This window comes from Orycteropus afer, unplaced genomic scaffold (genome assembly GCF_000298275.1).
Source record: "Orycteropus afer afer isolate SDZICR_OR568_19922 unplaced genomic scaffold, OryAfe1.0 scaffold00024, whole genome shotgun sequence".
NCBI classification, from domain to species: Eukaryota; Metazoa; Chordata; class Mammalia; order Tubulidentata; family Orycteropodidae; genus Orycteropus; species Orycteropus afer.
Window position 1 is genome coordinate 3,599,457 of NW_006921611.1, and position 24,651 is coordinate 3,624,107.

Genomic DNA, 24,651 nt, shown 5'->3' on the forward strand with positions numbered 1-24,651 from the left:
TTTTTCCCTTTTGGCTATTATGGGTAGTACTGTTATAAATATTTATATTCAAGTGTGTGTGTGTGAATATATGTCTTCAGTTCTCTTGGAATGATACCTAGGAGAGAGATTCCTGGATTATATAGGCACATTGTGTTTAATATTTTGAAGAATTGTCAAAGTGTCTTCCAAAGATACTGCTCCATTTTTAATTCCCACCAGCAATACAGAAGGTGACCAATTTTTGGCATCCTTGCCAACACTTGATTATAGTCACTCTAAAAACCAAAACAAACTCACTGCTGTGGAGTCAATTCCAACTCATAGTGACCCCTTCTTGGGTTTCTGAGTAAATTGCCCAGTCTTCCTTCTGAGGACTGGCTGGTAGGTTTGAACAACCAGCCTCCTGGTCAGCAGTCAAATGCCTTAGGCACCACACCATCATTCACTCTAATGGTTATGAAGCGGTGTCTCACTGTGATTTTGATTTTCCTTTCCTTGATGGTTAATAATGTTGACCGTCTTTTTATGAGCATCATATTGGCTATTTCTGTATCTGTGAAGAAATATCTATTAAGTTTCTTTAACCATTTTATTATTTGGGTCATTGTCTTTCTATTATTGAATTGTGTGAAATATACATTCCAGATGCAAGTCCTTTATCAGATATATGACTTGCAAATCTTTTCTCCTATTCTGTTGGCTGCTCCCCCCATTTTTTAGTATACTTAAAGAACTTTGATGAAATCCAATTTACCTATTTTTCTTTTAGTTGTTGATACTTTTGGTGTCATACCAAGAAGGCTTTGACCAACTGAAGGTCATGAAGATTTACTCCTACATTTTCTTCTAAAAATTTTATAATTTTTGCTTTACGTTAAGGCGTGTGACCCATTTTGAGTTGATTTTTGTGTATGGCATGAGAAAAAGGTCCAACTTCATTCTTTTTGATTATATATCCAGTTGACCTAGTATCCTTTGTTAAAAAGACTGTTCTTTCCCCCCAATGAATTGTTCTTAACACCCTTAAAATCAATATGAGGCCTTATTAGACTTTCAGTCACAGTTTGTTGATCTACATGCCAGTGTCACACAGTCTTAATTACTGTAGCATTGTCATCAATTTTAAAATCAAGAAGTGTTAAGTCCTCCAACATTATTCTACTTTGTCAAGATAGTTTTGGCTTTTTGTTGTTGTTGTTGTACTTAGGTGCCAGCAAGTCAGTTCTGACTCATAGCAATCCATGTACAACAGAGTACATGGCACTATCTGGCATTATCCTCATCATCATTGCCACGTTTGAACCCATTTTTCCAGTCACTATGTCAATCTGTCTTGTGGAGGGTCTTCATCTTTTTCATTGACCCTCTATTTTACCAAGCATGATGTCCTTTCTCCAGGGACAGGTCCATCCTGATAATAGGTCCAAAGGACCTGAGACAAACTCTTTCCATTCTTGCTTCTAAGGAGCATTCCGGTTGTATTTCTTCTGAGACAGATTTGTTCATTTTTCTGATGAACATTCATGGTATATTCCATATTCTTCACCAACACCATGATTCAAAGACAGCAATTCTTCAGTCTTCCTTATTCAGTGAAATAAAATTATTATTTCAGGTCCATTGAATTTCCACATGAATTTTGGCATCAGCTTGCCAATTTCTGCAGAGAAGCCAAGGAATTTATTTGGGGCTATTTTAATCTGTAAGTCAGTTTGGGAAATAATGTCATCCCAACGATGCTAAGTCTTGTAATCCGTGAACATGTAATGTCTCTTTATTTCTGTTCTTTTCAATTGATTTAATATTTTTTTTCAGTTATCAGGATATATATTTTGTTCTATTTTTGTTAAATTGATTCTTAAATATGGTGAATGGAATTATATTCTTAATTTCATTTTCAGATTGTTCATTGTTAGAGTATAGAAATACAATGATTTTTGTGCATATTTCTTATATCTTGATACCTTGCTGAACTTGTTTATTCTAAAAGTTTTTGGTAGCTTGAGTAGGATTTTCTATATACAAGATCATGTCATGTGTAAATAGAGATACTTTTACTTCTTTTCCAATCTGAATTCCTTTTGTTACATATTATGGGCTAATTTTGTGAGTAGAACATCCATTACAACGTTGGATGTAATGGTGAAAACTTATTATCATTATCTTCTTCCTGATCTTAGTCTGATGTAATGGGTTTTTCATATATACCCTTTATGTGATTGAGGAACAACAACAAAAACCCAAATTGCTAACTTTTCAGTTTGCAGCAAGCTGCTAAATCATTGTGCCACTAGAGGTCCTTATCATTGAGGAAGTGTCCTTCTATTCCTAGATTTTTTAGTTTTTTGTTTTATCATCAAGGAATGAAGGAATACTGATTTTTTCAACTACTTTTTTCTGAGTGTCTGTCTTTGAAATGATCTTTTTTATTTGTTGTATTCATATGACATGGTGATTGATTTTCACATGCTAAACCAACTTTGAATTCCTGAACAAATCCCATGTAGTTATTGTGTAAAATCCATTTTATATACTCCTTGTTTTATATTGCTAGCATTTTGTTGAGGAATTCTAAGTCTATATTCAAAAGAGATGTTGATCTGGAGTTTCCTGTTTTGTGTGTGATATATCTATTCTTAACATCAGAGTAAAACTAGCTGCATTGAGTTGGAAAGTGTTAGCTCTTCTTATGTTTTTTAAGAATTTGTGAAGAAGTGGTTTTAATTCTTCTTTAAAAATTTGGTAGATTTTTACTTGTAAAGATGTCTGGTCCTAACTTTACTTTGTGGTAACTTTTTGGTTAATAATTCAATCTATTTGTTTTATGTGTATTCAAATTTTCTATTCCTTTTTATGGTAGTTCGGCAATTTGTGTAATTTTGGGAGTTTGTCCATTTAATCTAAGTTATCTAATTTGTTGGGATCCAGTTGTCCACAATATTCTCTTTTAATCTTTTTTATTTTAGTCTAGGCATTACTAATGTCTCTACTCTGTTTCTGTGGCCAGTCTTAGTAAATGTTTATTGATTTTGTTGTTCTTTTCAAATAACCAATGTTTAGTTTAGCTGATTTTTCTTTGCTGCTTTTCTGTTCTTTAATTAATTTATTTCCACTCTGATTTTCATTATTTTCTTCAATCTACTTGCTTTGATTTTAGTTTACTTTCCCTTTCCCCCACCCCCAGAATCTTAAAATCAAAGGCTAGGTTACTGATTTCAGATTTGTCTTCTTTTATATATATATAAACCCACTGACATTGAGTAGATTCTGACTTATAGCAATTCCCATAGGGTTTCCAAGGCTGTAAATCTTTACAGAAGTTGATTGCCTCATCTTCCTCCCACAGAACAGCTGGTAGGTTTGAACCACTAACCTTCTGATAAGTGGCCAAATGCCTTACCCACCGCACTGCCAGAGCTTCTTATATATTTATATATTAGCTATAAGTTTTCCCTGTAGCACTGCTATTTTGGTTCTCCAGTGTCTCTCTAACAGAAATACCATAGGTGGAATGGCTTTAAACAAACAGGATCTTATTCCCTTACAGTTTTGGAGGCTAGACATCCGAGTTCAAAAAGCCAGCTCTAGGAGCTGGATGAAAGCCCCTTGACCTTGGGTTTTAGCTCTGCCTCTTGCTTCCAGCCCTCAGGAGCTAGAAGTGTCTCTTCATTCAGGTACCTGCTGGCTGCTAAGGCTGACAAACCTCAACAAATATGATGGCACAGTCCCAATATTACCAAACAACATGGCAGGCCACTAGTTCAAATCCAGAGACAGTCCCAAAATCGGCAGGAAACATGGCAGGCTGCTAAATGAAAACTCAGCTACACACAGGGTCTAAGCATGCCAAAAAGCTGGAGACCATTCCCAAAGCTTCTCCTTATATACTACAGGCAGACCATATCCCTAAAGCAGCTACTCACCTGTTCATAGCAGATTCCACCATGGACCTGATTTCCAGTCTCATCATGGGAAATAATTACAACTAGCTGCCCAGCCACTCAAAACCAAGCCCAGCCAAGTTGACACATCACCTTAACTATCACAGTATGCTGTTGTTGTTGTTGTGTGCCATCAAGTCGGCCCCAACTCATAGCAACCCCTCCTTGGGTTTCTGAGGCAGTATCACTACTGAAGTAGATTGCCCAACCTTCCTTCTGAGGAGTGGATGGTGGGTTTGAACCGCCAGCCTTCTGGTTGGCAGTCAAGTGCCTTAGGCACTATGCTACCAGAGCTCCTCCACAGTATGCTAGAGTGGATTTATGTGAGGCTTTAGTTTTATCTCCTAAATTTTGGTACTTTATGCTTTTGTTTTAATTCATCTCTAAGTATTTTCTAATTTCTCTTGTAATTTCCTTTTTTAACCGATTGGTTATCTAGGAGTATGTTTTCTTCCACATACTTATTAATTTCTCTAGTTTCCTTCTGTTACTCTGATGTCTTATTTTATTCCATTGTACATACTTTGTATTATTTAAATCCTTTTAAATTTATTGAGCCTTATACTGGTCTATCCTGGAGAATGTTCCATATACATTTGAGAAGAATGTGTATTCTGTTGTTGGGTGCTGTGTTCTACTACATGTCTGCTAGGTCTAGTTGCTTTATAGCTTTTTTCAAGTCTTCTGTTTCCTTATTGTCTTTTGCCTGGTGTTTTATCATTATTAAATATTGACTATTGATGCCTCAAACTATTATTGTTATATTGTCTATTTCTTCCTTTAATTCTGTCAGTTTTTGCTTCATGTATTTGAGATTTCTGCTGCCAGGTGCATGTATAATTGTTATTTCATCCTTGTGTATTAACTCTTTATCATGGCAAAATGTCATTCTTTTCCCTTTATAACAGTTTTTGTCTTAAAGTCTATTTCTGTGATATTGGTATAACCACTCCAGATCCCTTTTGGTTACCATTTGCATGTATATTTCTTCCTCCTTTTAATTTCATCCACTTCGTGTCTTTGAATCTTGTATGCATCCTTTATCTTCTATACAGTATAGACATATGTATCTTGCCTACACACTTAATTTCTATTAAGTGTGGTCTATTTCTATATAGTATATAGTAGGATATTCTTTTTCCTCTCATTTTATCAGTCATTGGAGAGTTTAATCCATTTATTTTTAACGTAATCACATATAGGTTAGGATTTACATTTGCCATTTTGCTTCTGGTTTTCTATATCTCATATTTTTGTTCCTCTATTTCTTAATTGTTGTCTTTATTTCAATCCCCTTGTTGTTTCTTTTGCTATATTTTTTTAGTTATTTTTAAATGGTCTCTAAGAATTGTTGCTGTTGATTGTTTATTTAGTTAGTTGGTAAACTGGCTGGACAGTTTAGTGAAGTCAACTCCCCTCAATATGAAACTTCTTATATCACTCATTGAAGGGTATGGTCTTGGACATGCAAACAGTCCCCCTGGGATACCATGGGTATAGCAGTGTTCCCTTTAACTATCTCTCCCATACACACACCCAGTAATCTCTCTATTAAGATGTTTGCTTCTGTTGGTCTGACACCCAGCATTTAGGTTCTATTAATTGCTTGCTAATTACTATATTACTTCTTACCTTGCCCTGAGACATAATATCATTGTACTCTCTGTTCTAATTAAATGTGAGCCTCTTCTCAGGGATAGTTTTGAATCCTGTCTTTGAAATTTATTCTGACTCAGTCTCTTTCCATGAGTCTCTATGGTATACTATCTGGCTTATAGTTCACCTTGTTGCTCTCTTGGAGCTATAAATCTCCTTTTACATGCTTAGCATCAAAATCTCTCTCTCTCTCTCTCTCTCTCTCTCTCTCTGAGGCCCCTTAGAGTGGAACTTCCCTACATTATCTTTCAAGTAAAGTCAGTTCCTCTGGGGAGAGCCTCAGAGACCCCTGATTTATGGCCTGGCTTTTCCCCTGAGCAAAATCTTTGAGCCACTGCTCCAGAGCTAGGGAGAGGGTAGAGATAGTAGCCCACTTCTCCCAGAGTGACATCACTGCTTTATGTGCAGGGCATGGAGCAAGGGAAGGATGCTTGGGTCTTCTTGATTTGCCTCTCCCAGCATGGAACCTCTGCCTTAGGGGCAAATCAGAGTGAGGTCAATTGGAGTTCTAGCGTTCTCAGCCTACCATGACTGGGCAGAGCCTTTTCTCTGCATTTGAGGGTTGTGGGAAGGAAGGGAGCATCCTACCTTTTGGCTGCATGCACCTGAAGCCACCTGCAACATGGATCTGGGAAATATGAAACATGCTGGTTTCCTGGTCCTCCTAGAGAAATACCATAGTCTTTAACTGGGAGATGGAGGGAAATAGTGTCTTGTATTTCTGTCCACACTCACCCAGAATGGAACTTTTACTAGATTACTTGCAATTGGGAAGAAGCAAATCACATCTCAAGTTCCACAGACTTACTGAGATTTAGAATTTTCTTAAATAAGTGATTTTGTTTTTCATTTGTTCCATTCCTTTGAGAAAATTTCCAAATAATTTAAATGATTACTGGTTTTTAAATTTTCTCTGAGAAGTGGATCCATGGAGCTTCTTATACCTCCACTTTGCACCTGGAACAAGAGTTTCTGCCTTAACTCTTCATTTGTTTTCTACGAATCTTCCTAACAATCCAAGACACATCTGCATATGGCAAGAAACTACTGAAATTATATATAATTTATTAAAATCTCTATTGTCCTTACTCACTCACTGCCGTCTAGTTGATCCCAACTCATAGCAACCCCTCCTTGGATTTCCGAGGAGGTATCACTACAGAAGTTAATTGCTCACCCTTCCTTCTGAGGAGTGGCTGGCGGGTTTGAACTGCCAGCCTTCTGGTTAGCAGTCAAATGCCTTAGACATTATGACACCAATCAATTGAATTCTAAAATCTGAAGAAAATTATTTTTTAAATGGGTTTCAAGACCATATTTTAGAATTCAAAAGTTAAAGGTTCTTCTTGTATTCTATAAAAATGTGAATCTTTGAGGCAATGGATGAAGCTGACTACATAGAAGAAAAGTCTCATTAAAGGAGGTGTGAATAAGAAAGAAGAAAAGTAAAATATAAAAAGTGCATCCAACTGTCATATATGCATGTAGTGCCTAAGGCATTTGCCTGCTAACTAGATGTTTGGTGGTTCAAACCCATCAGCCACGCCTCGGAAGGAAGACTGGGCAATCTACTTCCATTGAGATACTGCCTCGGAAACCCAAGGCATGGTTGCTATGAGTCGGATTCGACTTGACAGCAGTGTGTTATTTTGTTGTTGTTATATGCAAATTTAACAAAGTTTCATAAACTAGACATAGCCCCATAAACACAGTGAACAAATCAAATTTTCTGCAAATAAATAATACACAATGCACATATATACACTGCTGTTCAACATTTTGCAAAACAAAAGTGATTTATATAATCACCTCTTCATCTTACTTTTGAATTTGATTCTGTAATAAATAAATAATGTAAAGCAGGAAGTTGCTCTAGTATAAAGGTGGAATTATTTTTGTAAAAAGAAAAAGGCTCTGCTTCTAAATTTGTAGATACGCCAGATTTTATCCTTTTCCAGGACATGTATTTTATAGTAATTAGGTAACAAATCTGTGGAATATTCAATTTGTAATCTAATTATTTAGCATCAATGTAGTTATCAGATTCCTTAGAATCTTTCATTTTCTCTCTCAATACAATGTTCTTTCTTTCTGACCCATTCTGATCATCAGTCTCCACCACTACCAACAGTATCCCACTCCAACCAGGCAAACAATTAATCTAGAAAGGAACTCTTAAATATCAAGCAATAAGAGTGTGTCAGCTGTTCTTGACTTAAATATGCCAGTCGATGGCAGCAGAGTACTATGAAATGCTCACTGGGCTGGTGGCAAGAGCTCAAACTTAAAACTTGAATTCAATCTAGGAAGCTGCTTCTAGTGAAAATGTTCCAATGAGAATATTGTCCTAGGAAGAGATTCTTTGTTCTCATAGGTTTAAAATCACGATAAGATCTGGAAATTTCCCCAGAATGAGTTTTCAAAGTAGGCTCAGTAGTTCTCAAATGACTAGTGAGAAAATTTACTGAATCTGGATAAGATAAAATTCAGGCAGAATTTTTCACGTTTTCATAGGCAGGCGAAAAGTATTCCTGTCCCTTCCCTTCAAATAATTATTTCTTTAATAAGTTTAGTAGATTGGTTTAGTCCTACTAATTTATACCTCTAGTGTCCTCAATGAAAATTCAGATGACTTGAATTCTAATCACAGCTATGTCACTGATTAAATGTGATTTACAGAAAACATGTCACTTTGTGGGATCTCAGTCATATTATCTCTGAAAAGATGATGATGATTTCCAAGGCCCTTTTCAATTTTAATGTTCCACAGTTTCTAATCCTTCTTTCTTTGATTACTTCCAGTTTTTAAGATAGAACTATATTAGAAGTTCTCCACTTAAGTTCATAGTTTAGTATTTTAGAGAAGTAGGCTGGTGTAGTGGTTCAGAATATGCATTCTGGTCATATTTTGGCTCTGTGACTTTAGGCAAATTATTTAAGCCACATATTTCTAAGATGATTTAATGAGAATATTAGTACATAAATCATGCACGAATTGAATACATCAATATAAAAAGATCAGTGCCTAACACATGGTAAATATATATGTTATCTTATTACTCGTGTGACTGTAATGTCAAAAAGAATCTCATTATTACTTTTCCTATCAATGAAATACAGACCAAGTATGAATTAGTAGGTGTCCTATTAGATTATATTTTCTTTAACCCACTCCCTGATTTTTGGATTTTTTATTTGTTTGTTTGTTTGGTTCAGAACATGAAGACCAATAGGGTCAGCCTTCAGAGTAGGAGGAATAATATTCTTCTGCTAAATTTAATTAGACAAGCAGTTAAGTAAAACCTTTCCCCAAATCAGCTAGAGTTTACTGTTCCCTTTTTTACCAGACAAAAAATAAAAATAAACTCACTGCCATCGAGTCAAACCTGACTCATAGAGACCTCTCCTTGGGTTTCTGAGGCAGTATCACTATGGCAGTAGATTGCCCAACCTTCCTTCCAAGGAGTGGCTGGGAGGTTTGAACTGCCAGCCTTCTGGTTAACAGTCAAATGCCTTAGGCACTACACCACCAGAGCTCTATTGTATGCTATGGCAAGACAATAAAGGTCGACTTACAGTGGTGGCGAAAACTCCACTCCACTTCTCTTAGCCTAAAATCTGAAAAACTAATATTTGAGCATTGCTAACTCTAGATAGCAAGATTTAAAATAAATAAATAAATAAATAAATAAAAATAACCAACTCTTTTGGAATGAATTCAGAGAAATTTCAGTTGCTTACCTGTCACCTCAGGTTGTTAATGATTCTTCCTCCAATCCTGATACCACGTTTTTCTTCATATAGTCCAGCTTCTTGGATGATTTGCTCAGCATATAGATTGAATAAGTGTGGAGAAAGGATACAACCCTGACGCACTCCCTTCTTGATTTTAAACCATGTAGCGTCCCCTTGTTCTGTTCGAACGACAGCCTCCTGGTCAAGGTACAGATTCCTCATGAGTACAATCAAGTGCTCTGGAATTCCCATTCTTCTCAATGTTATCCATAATTTGTCATGATCCACACAATCAAATGCCTTTGCATAGTCACTAAAACACAAGTAAACATCTTTCTGGTATTCTTTGCCTTGAGCCAAGATCCATCTGACAACAGCTATGATATCCCTTGTTCCACGTCCTCTTCTGAATCCAGCTTGAACCTCTGGAAGTTCTTTGTCAATATATTGGTTCTATAATCGATGCCAATGGAAGCAGCAGTCAGGACATTAGACAATGTGTAGCATTGGGAAAGTCAACTGCGAAGGAACTATTTCAAGTGCTGAGGAGCAAGGATATCTCCTTGAGGACTAAGGTGTGCCTGACACAAGCCATGATATTTCCAATCGTCTCGTATGCATGTGAGAGCTGGACAATGAATAAGGAAGACTGAAGAAGAGTTGATGCTTTTGAGTTGTGGTGCTGGTGAAGAATGCTGAAAGTACCATGGACTGCTAAAAGAACTAACAGATCTGTCCTGGAGGAAGTGCAGCCAGAATGCTCCTTGGAAGCAAGAATGGCCAGACTTCGTCTCACCTATTTTGGTCATGTTGTAAGAAGGGACCATTCCCTGGAGAAGGATGTCATGCTTGGTAGGGTGGAGGGTCGACAAAAGAGGGGAAGGCCTTCAACGAGATGGATTGACATGGTGGCTGCGATGATGGGCTCAAGTATGGCAGGGATTGTGGGGCTGGCGCGGGATCGGGCAGTGTTTCGTTCTGCTGTGCATCGGGTCGCTATGAGTCAAAAACTACTCCACGGCACTTAACAACAACAACAACAACCTGTCACCTTAAGATAGACAATTGTACCTTCCTATTTTTATTGTATTCTCTGCTTTTTATTAAAAATTTTGAAGCATCATTGAAATTGGAAGAAAGGTAGAGAACATTTTTAGACTTCCCTTTTGAAGTTCATTAGAATGTAAAATTTAGAGCTCAAAGGGATGAATGAGATCATCTGGGCCAGTTCATCTTTGAACTTCAGGCAACCAAAGGCCAGTCATAGACTTCACCAATCTCCATACAGGCTACTCTTCCCACTCCTACCTCTGCACATGCATTTACTTCCATAATTATAAAAGCTTCCAAAATTATAAAAAAATTTTAATTTATTTTACGAACAGATTTTCTTAAAAAAGGAACAGGGAAGAACCATAGCATTAGCAAAACTTTTGAGAGGTTCATATATAGCAAGGTTCATTCTCCATACCCACTTACTCCCCACTCCCCTTTCATTTTAATAGCTGTCAAATGTTGGCTAGAGAGTTAAACTTTGAGAAAAGCAGGCATCTGAAAAGTTCCATTGCTCCTAAGCCAGTTTGGGCATGTTATCTTTTACATTCCATAACTCAGCTTCCATCACATGTACTAAACTGGCTAGCTTTTAAAGACTGACAGTAGGTAACACAACTAGTCTTCACTCATTTCTCTTCAGATGTTCCCTTCCTAAGCCATTCACCCCAGGGCCAAAAAAATCCACCAAATAAGGAAACATCAGTCAACCTGAAGTCCCAGACAAGTTTTGCATGTGAATGAAGGCTTCTGAGGATTACAGGTAGGGAACAATGTTATCCCAAATCTGGCTTTTAGTACACCTGTGTGATGCAATGATTGCAGATGTAAACTGACAAATCATATATCCAAAGGATGTCCCTCTTTTACCAGAAGTATGTTTTGACTCAATTGCTGCTTCTTATGGACTAGAATGATTCAGAAAGGATTACATAAAAAAAAAGCAGGGCATCTCCCCACCCCACCCCAAGTATCTTTCTGTCTGTTAATGTTAAAAAAGAGATGATATGTGGGTTTAAAGGTTTGTCTCTCATGAGCTCCCCATTGAATCTAAGCACAGAGATGATTCTACTTCAAACATGAAGGAAGGTCAAGTTTCTTTGCTCCACTTAGATGGGCAGAGGAAGACAGTGGTAGTGAAGATTACCCATGACTTTGCCCATCTCTTTGGTAGCTTCTGCTCAGACATCTCATCGTCTTTGATCACTCAACAATCAGACTGAGACAAGCATACAATACAGATTTCCTCAAGTTTGAAACAGAAGCATTTAACTTCAAAACATCATTTAGAATGTTATTTTTCTATCACAATAACAAATGCCAATTCTCATTGAAGAACAATGGCTTCTTAGCCCACTGGATTTAGGATGGCTCATGTTGAATCTGAGATCAGGAATAAGAATAGCATGATCGAATACCAACAAAAGGATGAAGGAAGGATAAGTAATGGTCCATGTGCCACTTTATTCCATCTCAAAGGAATTTCTTGTTGCTCATTTAACCTATAATTTCAAACATTCTTGCATTTGTCCTCACCACCCTGCGAAAACATGGCATTAGCCCTGTTTTGCAGATAAGAAAATTATATGCTTTTGTGTGATTTCCTAATTTGGAAATTCACAAAAGTTTTGGGATATATACCCTGTAAGGTCAATATCCTTCAAAATTTAAAGTGAATCAGAAGGAAAGCTTTGAGGGAAAAATGAAACGAAGAGAGATATTGTCTAAAGAGAATGAATTGCAGACTGAGTAATCTCAGCAAAGAGGAGAAGAAACTAGTTTGCTGACATTTCCTTAGATCCCTATGTGGCTCTAGATCTTCCCTGTAGCAGAAAGCTTCTTGAGATGCTGCACTCTCAGGCGATATGGCAAGAAAGATGAATTAGAAAGGTATAGCAACAACTCAATAGTTATTTACTTTAAGCATAACCTATGTTATTAAAATCCTCACAATCATTTTCCATCTACTCTCTAATATTGTTGAAGGAAATTAAACTTTTACCCAATCCATCCTGTTAGAGTGAGTCTGTAGCTAGGGATATCAAGCTGTTCCTTCATCATGAACCTAGGATCATCTTCAGAATTCTTCACGATAGTTTAGCATTCCTTGCAAAGGAAGAGACGTCTTACCAACTCACTGAGGTTGATATGCTTTTACAGGGGCATCGGTAGTGGCAGTGAAAAACAAGACAGAAACATCCACTTGTACAAGAAAGGAATATTTTATAATGGGGCAGTCAAGCTTGATCACTGCTGCCAGGCTGGGTGGCAGGTAAGTGCCTCAGAGAACTCTCTTCCTCTGTGGTTTCCTGAGAATCACTGGTCATTAAAATTTGACACATCACAGAATATCTGCTTCAACAGCTCCTGTACTGACCAATGGAATTGTTCCTCACCAAAACGAATTCATCCCTACTTCCCTCCATATCATTAAGCTAAACAAATATACCTCCCACACCTTCCTCAAATCATCTATTCCCATGATAACCAAAAGTGATTGAAAGTCCTATCTACCCAATTTTCTTTCAGATCACCTTCAGGAACTCTAGAAATATGGATTAGGGCCACTATTATTTTCTTTTTTTTCCCCCCTCTATTATCAATCTGTCCTTTATTTACAATCAATTAGCAATTAGATGATTTTCTGCAAAATACAGTCTAAAAATTTTCTTCTATGCTCTTTTTTCTTTAGAGCTCTCCACTACATTAAAAGTTTGATGAACTTGAATGCAAGTTTGTAGGTGGGGGCACTCTGTTTAGTTGACTTTAGACAAAGGGTTGATCAAAAACTTTCACTTTTTTCTAAATAACTTTCTAGGATGTTGCCAACATTCCACATCTTAGTAGATATAATATACCAGGAAGATCATCTTAAAGATTGATGACTGTGATTGTTTCAGGGTAAATATTCTATTATCACCAAAGCCTAGCCATTATGCCTTGTCATCACACAATGTAAGTTTAAACATCAGTTCTAAATTATGTGTGATCTTGGTTAAGTTGCTTTATTTCTTGGTGTCTCACATCTGGTGTCATAGATGAGGACAGTAGTAATAAATATGCGGTAGGTTTTTTGTGAAGATGAATGAGATTGGGTGGTTAAAGCACTTAGCTTGTTGCCTGGCAGATAATTAGTGCTCATTATCATGATGATTACATCTCATATCCAGGCATGTTTACAAAATTGGACTGAAAAAGTAGTCAGTGCAGAGCCTTCCAAGGATGTGGATCTTGAAATAAACCCCTTACTTGATCCTATTTGTTATAATTTACCTCTTTTTTTTTTTTTTTAGAGCATAAAGACATATACTTCTGTTTAAGTGAGGATTCCTGGGAGTTCTGATTAATGGAGATTCCGTTATGTCTTAGTCACCAAGGTGCCACTATTTCATGCATACACTTTCTAAGAATCCTGCAGGTTATTATACCTTCTGCTCTTCCTTGCCTTCCATTTCAGGATTCTATGGAACCAGGTTACTGTGAGAAGAGACTGATAACGGTTTGGAGTAAAGGCACTATGGAATTTCAGGGGTTGATATTTTGCTTCACTCTATCCCACAACACAACAGCTACAGTCTAGCATTGGAACTGGCAGATAAATTGTTTCTTTTAGAATGCTTAGTTAATAGGTATTTATGGAGCCCCTTCTATGTGCTGAGTAGGCTGTGTCTGATGCTTCTGTGGCTATAGAAATCATGTCTCAAACCCCATACAATCTGTTTGGGTAAATAAGGCTATACCGTATAAATAAATCAGAGGCCAAAGAAGGCAGTATTCCTTCAAGTGCTACACTGATTATTTTGTAATCAAAGAACACAGAGGAGGTCCATGAAGATGGAGTGATCAGGAAAACTTCCTGTGGGAGGGGGGCCTTAAATGATTTGGAAAGGTGGAAGAGATCGGGAATGCCAATTCCTATGAAGGAATGGACAAGGCATGGGGGTAAGGTGGAGCCTTTCATCTACCAGCTAGCCTGATTAGAGGTGTGAATGCATGGTAGGAAGTAGATTGCCCAATCTTCCTTCCGAGAAGTGGCTGGTGAGTTTGAACCACCAGCCTTCTGGTTAGCAGTCAAATGCCTTAGGCCCTACAGCACCAGAGCACTTATAAGAAATAACATCCTAAACTTAACACATTTTTGCCTATTTTGGCAATGCACTTGCATTTGTATACGTATGTACATTATTTTTATCTTAATGAGAAATTATAGAAACACAATTTAAAACTGAAAATTGTTTTGAAGACTTGAAGACAGCATATGTGATAGCACATAAAGTGATCCAACCATATTTATGCTTTCATTTCTTCTCTCTCATGTCTTCTCTGTGACATTAGAGACTATATGAGCCATGCATAATCAAAAGCCACAGATAATCCTTAATGTAATTTTAACCATTTAGTTTCACTGGCTTTTCCCACTATTCTTTAGCACAGCTATAAACACAAAATAATTTATCTGATTGGCATTCTCCTCCTTACCTATGCCATACAAAGGAATGGTCCAAAGCAGGCATCTAAAAAAAGAAATGATCCTTTGGAATGACTGGCTCATTCACAGACTGGGCCAATCAGCCCTGTAGCTGGTTGGAGATCCTTGAATATGCTTTAAAAGTCCAAAGAGGCCCAGAGATGTTAACTCATCCTGATCATCTCTACAGATGGTGCTCAATTCACTGGCACGTATGCTTTTGAATTAAACTATGAACTACAGAGCTAAAAAAAAAAAAATTAATTAGGGCCACACTACTGAATCTCTTAGATTGTGGTGTATACTTTAATAGATAAGTGTCATTTGTGGAGGAATGTCTGTAATATTTCATCAATGAGACTGGTTAGCTGAGTTGATTTAAGGAGAGTGTTAATGGGATCGATGACAGACCCTGCTCCCACTTAGTTCTATAGTGGGGTTTTTTTGCAGGGAAAGATAACTCAAGCAAGCAAATTGGCAAATTTATGCACTGGGTAATGACAATGAGTGGTAAAATAGATTGAAAGGCTTAATAGAGGCAAGTAGGAACTACTGGAAAAAAAATGTAAAATGTGTGTTATATACTGTTTGTGGTCCACTTTCGATGTGTTAATAGTATTGTATTCACATACCAAAAACAACATAGTATTATTTATAGTTTTCTTGAAAATAGGTTTGATGCTCTTAAAGATGCAATCTTTAGGTCACCAGTGGGTTTTCCATTGAGCCCAGAAACTATAATTTTCTATTCTTAGTACATGAAGCAATACAGACAGCCCTTAACTTATACAAAAGTTATAGTGCAGTATTTCATTTATTTTGCCTCCCTAGTGTCTTTTTCCATAGAATAAGCCATGTTATAAATAATGGTTTGGTTCTCAGGCTAGTCCACAAGAGTCTATTTAATAAATGGTAGTTAAATATATATTTGTTGAATGAATACATAAATGAACACTAGCTATGTTTGTCTGAGTTCTGTCTCCTTAAATCAGAGGGTTATATAAGATTGAGAAGATGAGTATTTCCTCTTCCTTTTCAGGGTGATAAAGCTAGCCCTATACAAAATTTTATGAAAAACAAAACTATGTCTCATCCACTCTTGGAGGCCTCTTGGAGGCCCGTTGCCCTAGCTAGCTTCCAATTTCTCTGCAATGTTCACTCTACTTTGGATTCTCATTTAGAAATGTTCTGCCTTCTTTCACATGGTTTACAATTGTTTAGCATCCTTTGCCTCTACTCCATTAAAACTCACTTTTTTCAGTAAAGCTGATTACAATTAAACATTTGACAGACAATATTTAAATACAATTAATTTATATTGTCTTGTAAATGACTGATTATTCCATAACTACATTAAATCATCCAGCATTTTAAAAATAATGTCTTTATGAACTCAAGCAGATATTGTTTGACATTTTAATCAATGAAACAAAGAAAAGCAGAAAGTTTTGAGCAGTTCCAATAGGAGAGATCTGGATCAGGAGAAGAAACTATTATTAATAGAAGGCTTTGTCATCTATCTGACACATCAGCCCATGCCTGTAAATCCTCCCTTTGGAGGTCTGCTTAATTCAACTCTTAAAGACTATACTGATGTCTAAATATTTTTCACATAACTCCCCTTTCCACTATGTCTTAGTAATACCTATGAATGATATTATGTTTATTATATCAGCTTCATCTCCATATTCCACATATTAATTTAGAGAAATTAGAAAACGTGCAGGTTATTATTTTTCTTTTTCTCTTTAATTATTTAAAAGGCAAGTAACCTACAAATATCAGTCATGAGGAACAACTTATATAGCAGGCATGAGTCTTAGATCACCATTTTCTTTAATCATTAAGCTTAGGTTTCTTCACCTATAAAATAGAAATCTAAAAGAACCCAAATAATTTTAAGGATTGAATGAGAGAAAACATATTATGTTCTTATGTAGTACCTAATACATAATATAACTACTGGAAGTGAAAATGGTCCATGTTGTTATCATTGTTGTTGTTTTTATTCACTTCCTGACCCTGGGTCTTAGATGTCAGTGGTTTTACAACCATTTTCATGTGTGGAAAGAGAGAGTGGCATGGTTCTAGACCGCCCAGTCTGCATTCATTATCTCCCACCCACCAAACAACGACCGTCAGTCCAAAGCAGCACATCAGCACAGATTTCGGTGAAGACCCATAATGCATTCCCTCCCACTGGTGCAGCCACTATGCTACATCTAAGTCTGTCTGTAGCTTACCATTTTCCATCTAGTACATTCATTTTCATGACAATTCCAAATGCTTCCTGGGCTCATCTCTAGTGTTTTCAAACACCACTGATCTCATGGTAATTTTCAGTTTCTGAACCAATTACAGTCCATACACAAAATCTGCCAGCATATCCTTTGCTAGGCCAAAAGGTTGATATTATAAGAAGCGCATTGACCATTGGAGATGGGGAAATCCATCCAAGTGGGAGAAATTGCTTGCTTCTCATCTTATCTACTGCTACTATAACAGAAATAACGCAACAAAAAATTTATTTTCTCACAGTGTGTAGGAGACTAGAAGTCTGAATTCATGGTGCTGGCTTTAGGGGAAGCCTTTCTCTGTAGATTCTGGAGGAAGTTTCTTGACTCTTGTGACCTTCTGCTCCTAGGAAATCGTCACATAGCTTAGCATCTCTCTTCCCTGATCTCGCCTCTGGTATTTGTCTAATCTCTTTTAGAGATTGACTTGAGATTGACTCAAGATACACTGAACACTAATCCTGTCACATTACCATAACAAAGACAATTTATCCCGAAATGGGATTATAATCACAGGCATAGATTTTAGGGTTAACAACACATACTTTGAGGGAGCACAATTAAATCCATAAAACTTCTCTTCTGATGTTTAGGGTTGGCAGAAAATGGTCCTATAAGTTTATGTGTATGAACTGAATTCCCAGGTGTATAGTAGAGCTGACAAGGGGCAAGGTTGTAGTCACTGCTTGGTCACAGCCAGCTACCAAGAGGGACCAAGTAGTTGAACCTGTGGGCTCGGGACCATAGTTGCAGGGGACATCAAGCTCAATTGGCATAACATACTACACAAAACATTGTTCCACCTCCTACTTTGGCGAGTAGTGACTGGGATCTTAAAAGCTTGCAAGCTGCCAACTAGATGCAATGATGGGTCTCTCCTTGTCCAGAGTGAAGAGGAATGAAGACAACCAAAGATTCACGGAAACAATTAGTCCTAGCGTCTGGTACACCATCTGATCTGCAGCCTATATGACTATGAGACCAGAAGAACTAGATGGTGCCCGGCTACCGCTGTCACCCTCTTGGAAGGGGATCCATGTAGGAGATCCTCGATAGAGAGGGAGAACAATGTGAAACAAAACTCAAAATCATTTGGAAAAAAAAAAAAAAGGGAGGGGGACCAGGTTTGCTGGTCTGATAGAGCCTGGTGGAACCACTGAGACTATGGCCCCTAGCTGCTCTTCAGGTCTGGAATTGAACCCACACCTGTGGTTTCCAGCCAAACAAAAGACAGGCATATGAGATGAACATTTACTTGAGGTAGATACACTCCTTGGAGAGAACAATCATGGGAGAAAGAAGAGCTGCTTATCAGGGAGACAGCTCAGGGGGCAGGAGTGCATGGAGGGATGGACACAGGGAAGAGGTAACTATTGGGAGGAAGTATGAGAGGAGATATTGCATTGTAGTAAATTGTGGTCAATATCATGAGACAAAGTGTAAGTGAACTTTGTATGGAAAGTGAATTTGCCCTGTAAATTTTCACCCAAATCACACACACACACACACACACACACAAACCCTTCTCTTCTGCCGCACTCATTTCAGCCCTACATGATATATGTGCATGCTTAACTTCTGAGACATCTATCCCTGTGTCCACTCCACTCACACACTTATTGTTGTCTTAGAAAAGAAGGTGGGCTCCTCCTCTGCTTTTACTCTCAGTTCCATATACCTTATTGAATTCTATGTTGTAGTAGTTCCTGGCAAGAATGCACCATCTTTTAGCCTCATGGGCATCCAGAATCCTTCAAGAGGCAGATAATTGGATACAAATTATCTTACATGATTACTCTTCCACTTCCATATCTTATCTGAGCTTTCTACAGAATCTGGAATTATCAAACTATCAGAGCAGCATTTTTCTTCCTTTCCCTTTCATATTAAGCTTTTAAAACTATTTTCCTTCTAAGAAAGCATAGATATACCTATTTGATTATAATGTGGTCTTTAATTAGAAAATCAAAAGCATTATTTCATTCTTTTATTCATGTATCCTTATTGAGTATACCCTTACTTTAGCATTTCAAATCATCTCCTAGAAAACCACATTTAGTTAACACTGCTTTCATCTTCCAGATTTATCTTTCTCCAAGAATCCAAATAGTACTTATATTACCTAATTTATGGTTTTCTGTCCACAATTCCAGAACTTCTAAAGATGCCTTGTTCATCTCAACCGATGGTGTTATTTGGGTCCACATGACTCATTAGCAGGAGTGTATATCTGTCACGGAGTTTAATAAATATCTCCATCAATTCTCAATACCAAGACAAAAGAACACCATAAAATACACATGGGGATGGAATAGGGATAGACATAGAGTTATGGATAAACAGAGTTGGAGCTAGAGAAAGAAAAAGAGCTTGCATTATAAAGATAATTGAAAGAGTTCTAGTGACAGAGTATGGAAGAATACAAATTTGAAAAGTATGAGTTGAGATTTCATTTAGACTCTCTAAATACCTCTTTTCTAGTTCTTATGTCGGATCTAAAGGCCAAAATGTGATTTCTGTAATGTAATGTGTAATAGCCACAGCAAAGCAATATACATAGAGTGATAATTCATCAGATATGTATTGAATGACTGAATTCTTTACAGTAACAAACAGTATATTTTTATTACTGCCTAAAAATAGACAAAATACCTTCATTCTTCACAACAGCATCAGAGTAGAGCTATAGGAAAGTCAACATATCCTTCCCATTATCTGGTCTTCCTCCCCAGAGTAGCAGGGACAAAGGCATTATTTTAAAACCACTTTGTGAATCTGTGAACAGGACTTAGGAAAAATGTAGTCAAATTCTCCTAGGAATTGTATATATGAAAATGTCAATTGGTTTGGCTGGGTGATAAGATGCAGAAGCAGTCCTCATAACACAGAAACAAAAAATGGACTAAGAAGACTTGTAGTTTACTGACTGTATATATTTATGCATTGTTGTTGTTGTTGTTGTTGTTGTTATGTGCCGTCGAGTCGGCCCCGACTCATAGTGACCCCTCCTTGGGTTTTCGAGGCAGTATCACTACGGAAGTAGATTGCCTCATCTTCCTTCCGAGTGGCTGGTGAGTTTCAACTGCCAGCCTTCTGGTTAGCAGTCAAGTGCTTTAGCCACTATGCTACCAGAGCTCCTACTTATGCATTAAGCAATTAGTATTTGCATGTTTTCATTCTTTATCTCATTTATCAGTGCCTAAGGCACTTGACTGATAATAAGAAGGCTGGCAGTTGGAACCAACCAGCCACTCCTTGGAAAAAAGTTTAGGCAATCTACTTTCATAGAGATACTGCCTCAGAAACCCAAGGAGGGGTCGCTATGAGTCAGGTCTGACTCAACAGCACATAACAACAACAACAAAAGGCAGGGATGATACCTTGTCTATTTAGAATTATATATAAAGACCTACTTGATCAAGGAACTTGAGGATTTGTGAGTATAATCCAGGCACTGTTTGTAAGTATAATTCCATTTAAAGTCTAGGGACAAGACTTACATAGGATCTAGGAAGAAAGGTGAAACAGTCAAATGCCACAGACTTTTCATTCTATACTCCTTGCCTTCTGTGTAACATCTCATCATCATCTTTCTCAGGGGTTCTCAGGGGTTCAGAGTTCTCCAGCTACTTACTATCTCCATCAGCATCTACTAAGCAGAAGTTTAAAATATTAATCCTTCCCGGGAAGTTTGTTTTTCAGCAGGGATCCAAGACTTCAGCTAATAAATAAAGCCCTAACTGAGGGAATTCAAGCATCAACCAGAAGGGGAAGTATGATTTTAGTCAACAACTTCTTAGTTGTTTAGGTGTGGTACACCTGAAACCATACCTCAAAACTCATTGCCTGCTCTGCTGTATTAGTTTTTAGGTTCGAGTGAGACTTGTAGAGGAGGAGGCTGTTCAACTCTATGACTAAACTGAAGGCTCTGCTGAATGCTCCTGGAGTAAACTGTTGAGGTCAGATCTCAGCTCTATGACTTCTATGCTGTCTGACCATGAATAAGCCATTTAGTATCCTGTGGCTCAGATGCCCCATCTGCAAATGTGATAGGATCAATCCCATAGGGCTGATGAGAAGGTTAAATGTAATGCCCTTAGCATGGTGTTTAGCACAGACTATGCACTCAGAATAAATGTTAGCAATATTTATGACCCACAAGACAGGATTACCCCTATGGTCTGGACAATCACCTAAAAGTAAGTTTCTGCTCACATTTTCTTAGCATTCTACACTTGTGTTAACACTGAGAGTATGAGTGGGAAAGATGAGAGATTTAGAGCTAAATATCATTTCAATTTAAATCTAAGGAATGGCAAAGGTGCAGCAGAACTTTAATGATGTGAGCAATATACCCAGATTCAGACTCCCCAAGAATCAATATGGTCTTTGTTGCTAGAAACTATAGCTCTGCGCTAGATAGATTTCTTTGCTTAGTGCTTTCTCTAAGGACATGAACATATAAGAATTTCTAGCCTGGGTTTTACTTTGCTCCTAAAGAACATACTCACCAGCCACTCCTCGTAAGGAAGGTTGGGCAATCCTACTTCCGTAGTGATACTGCCTCGGAAACCCAAGGAGGGGTCGCTATGAGTCGGGGCGACTCCACGGCACATAACAACAACAACAACAACAACAAAGAATATACTGGCTCTGATAGTGAAAGTGAAGGAAAGGATCATAATTGTCCTCCTTCACGCCGCGTCTAATATAAGGGCTATTTCCCAAATATATTACTGGCTTGCCTGCTATTATCTAGGAGCTCTGGGGGCATAGTACCTAAGGCATTTGACTGCTAACCAGAAGGCTGGTGGTTCAAACCCACCAGCCACACCTCAGAAAGAAGGTTAGGCAATTTAATTCCATAGTGATACTGCCTCGGAAACCCAAGGAGGGGTCACTAGGAGTCGGATCTGACTCAAGGACAGTGCATTGCATTTGCATTATGCTATTATCTATAACTTTTCATTTAAACTGCTAAAAGTAAGTTTGTTTTGGTACTATAAAGCAAAGCAAAACAATACTAATCAGTTGCCATTAAGTAGACTCTGACTCATGGCCAACTCACATGTGTCAAAGGAGAACTGTGCTCCACTGGGTTTCTAATGGCTGATTTTTTTGGAGGTAGGTTGTCAGATCTTTCTTATAAGGAGCCTTTGGGTGAACTTGAATCTCTAACCTTTCATTTAGCACCAAGTGTTTTAACTATTTGCATTACTCACAGAGTCCTTTGAGTCTGTAACAGTCCCTGGATAACTGGGCAAATCTTGCTTGCCAAGAGAACGTTAAAAAAATGCACCTGTAACAAATTCTGCCCCTCTCCATTTCAGAACCCATTTGCCTTTCCCTCCCTGTTCCTCATCCAGTTCTACAGCTGACTGTTGAAGGCAAACACAAGGCAGGCAAAATTTCAAGGTTGCTGGGTAGCTTTACAACTCAGCAGCTGTCTTCAGCACATGCTCAGCTATCAGGACAATAAAATATTGTTCATTGCTTCTACCCCACAACCAATTAGGTCAGCTGTAAATATTAGAATTGCTTGGTAAACATGCAGGGAGATTGTGCTGACTTGTTAATATAAGTGAAAATGTAATTAGATTTATAACACTTTTTTTTTTTCCAAACCATAATTTACAACAACAACAGAAGAAAAAAAAAAATCTCTTGCAACCTGCTGAAATATCATTATTAAAATGCACATGAAAAGTCAATTATGCCAGAGGGAGGTATTTAAGAGAAGTGAGTTTCCATACCCCAGGATTACACCGTGGGGATTACATATTTCTTATTTATTTTTTTCCCTGAGATCTTTGCTGCTGCCAAATGAAAAGGAACAGATATTTTACTTATTTCACTCTGAAATATTGCTGCAGATAGTGCTAAAAAGTAAACTAAATAAACTGGCTCCCTAGAAACCTACTCTGTTCTCCTCAAAGCCCCAGGAAAAGCCAAGTAGTCACTGTTCTTTTTTATTTACAAGCCCACCTCTCTTTAGGCAATACTCATATTCCTTAAAACATGTGGAAATCAAATATAGTTTCTGTTTTTCTGTTTTATGTTCTATAGGAATGGATTGTTATAGGGGATTGTATGGGGAATCCTCATGGAAAGATAAGAAATAAGCCCTTAATTCATTTTCATTTTAAAATCTGGTGTTTCCTCTATTCCCAGGATCATAATCAGAGCACAGTTCTACCCTCAGACAAGATGGCACAGAGTGATGTTCCTGATATTTTAGAGGTACAGGGCAGCCACTTGCCCTCCTTGGGCAGGTGACAAAACCAGTGTCTGTGGCTCAGTGGGCTCAACCTGCTCTTGTAGGGGGGCCTCTGTATGTCAGCAGGCTCCAACCCCCCTTCCACTGGGATCTAGTCCCAGTTCCAATCTTAGACACGCTAGGTTGCTGCCTCCCTGCTTTCTTGTTACCTCATAATTAAACACAGGTACTATGGTATTATATCTTATCTGCTTTTAAGGTACCAGTGGGGAAAATTTAGGCTTTTTTTTTTTTTTTCCCCAATAAATAAATAAATACAGCAATTTTTTAAGTGTGAGAGGAGCTATAATTTTCAGTATTAACCTTCTTCTAAAATATTCAGTTTAGAGACTAGAACAAAATTTTAATATATATTTAGCAGAATAGCTAGTGCATATATTGAGAATAAACTACTCTTTTGGTGTTACCATGTAAGAGTCAATCAATAAAGTAAATTATATTTATATGTTGTTGTTGGTTGCTGTTTAGGTGATTCCAATTTATGGGGACCCCACATGTGCAGAGTAGAACTGTTCCCTATGGTTTTCAGGGCTGTGACCTTTCAGAAGCAAATCTCCTGGCCTTACTTCCAAAGAGCCTCTGAGTGGATTTGAACCACCAATTTTCAGTTAGTAGTCAAGTGCTTAACCATTTGCACCTCCCAGGAACTCATATTTATATGTGTGTGTTTGTGTGTGTGACTGTATGTATACACATGCATATATATAGACATATGCATACATTACAGACATACCTATATACAACAAAATCCAGAAGAGTAAAAATGGAGTGGTAAATTTTGCAGACTGATTCAAAGTGTAGAATCTTAATCAAGTGGTGTGGCTTTGTCTTAAATCTTGTTTTCCTTATTGAAAACAATGCAAATGGCCTTCCAATAACAACAAAAAATGTTCACAGATTTAATTTACCTATTGAATGTACTCATTATAAATAATACCTTTATATTTTCCTTTTCTTCTGTTTCATTCTGTTTTACATGTGGTCTCTATAAGTCAGAACTGACTTGACAGCACCTAATGACAGCAACAACATATTTTAATTTCATTATAAGAGTACATTGAAAGTTCTAGTTCTTCAAAAACAATTTATGAGAAATATTTTTATACTGATTAGCCAGATAAGCTCCAACTGAAATATTCTGTTTGTTTTAGAGTCAGCCAAACCTGGTATGTGGATTTTATACTCTTTGTGGGCTATATCTGAATATTCTTGGACCTTTCTAAATACCCCTAGTTTCAGTATTTG

At 37.5% G+C, this 24,651-nt stretch overlaps 1 protein-coding gene across 1 annotated transcript in view; it reads left to right on the top strand.

Moving 5' to 3' along the window:
- Positions 1 to 24,651, top strand: part of KCNU1 (potassium calcium-activated channel subfamily U member 1) — a 245,574-nt gene that overhangs the window by 134,787 nt on the left and 86,136 nt on the right. Inside the window, 1 exon segment of the mRNA XM_007935054.1 lies at positions 12,528 to 12,639. Within this exon segment, the coding sequence (XP_007933245.1) occupies positions 12,528 to 12,639 (112 nt within the window).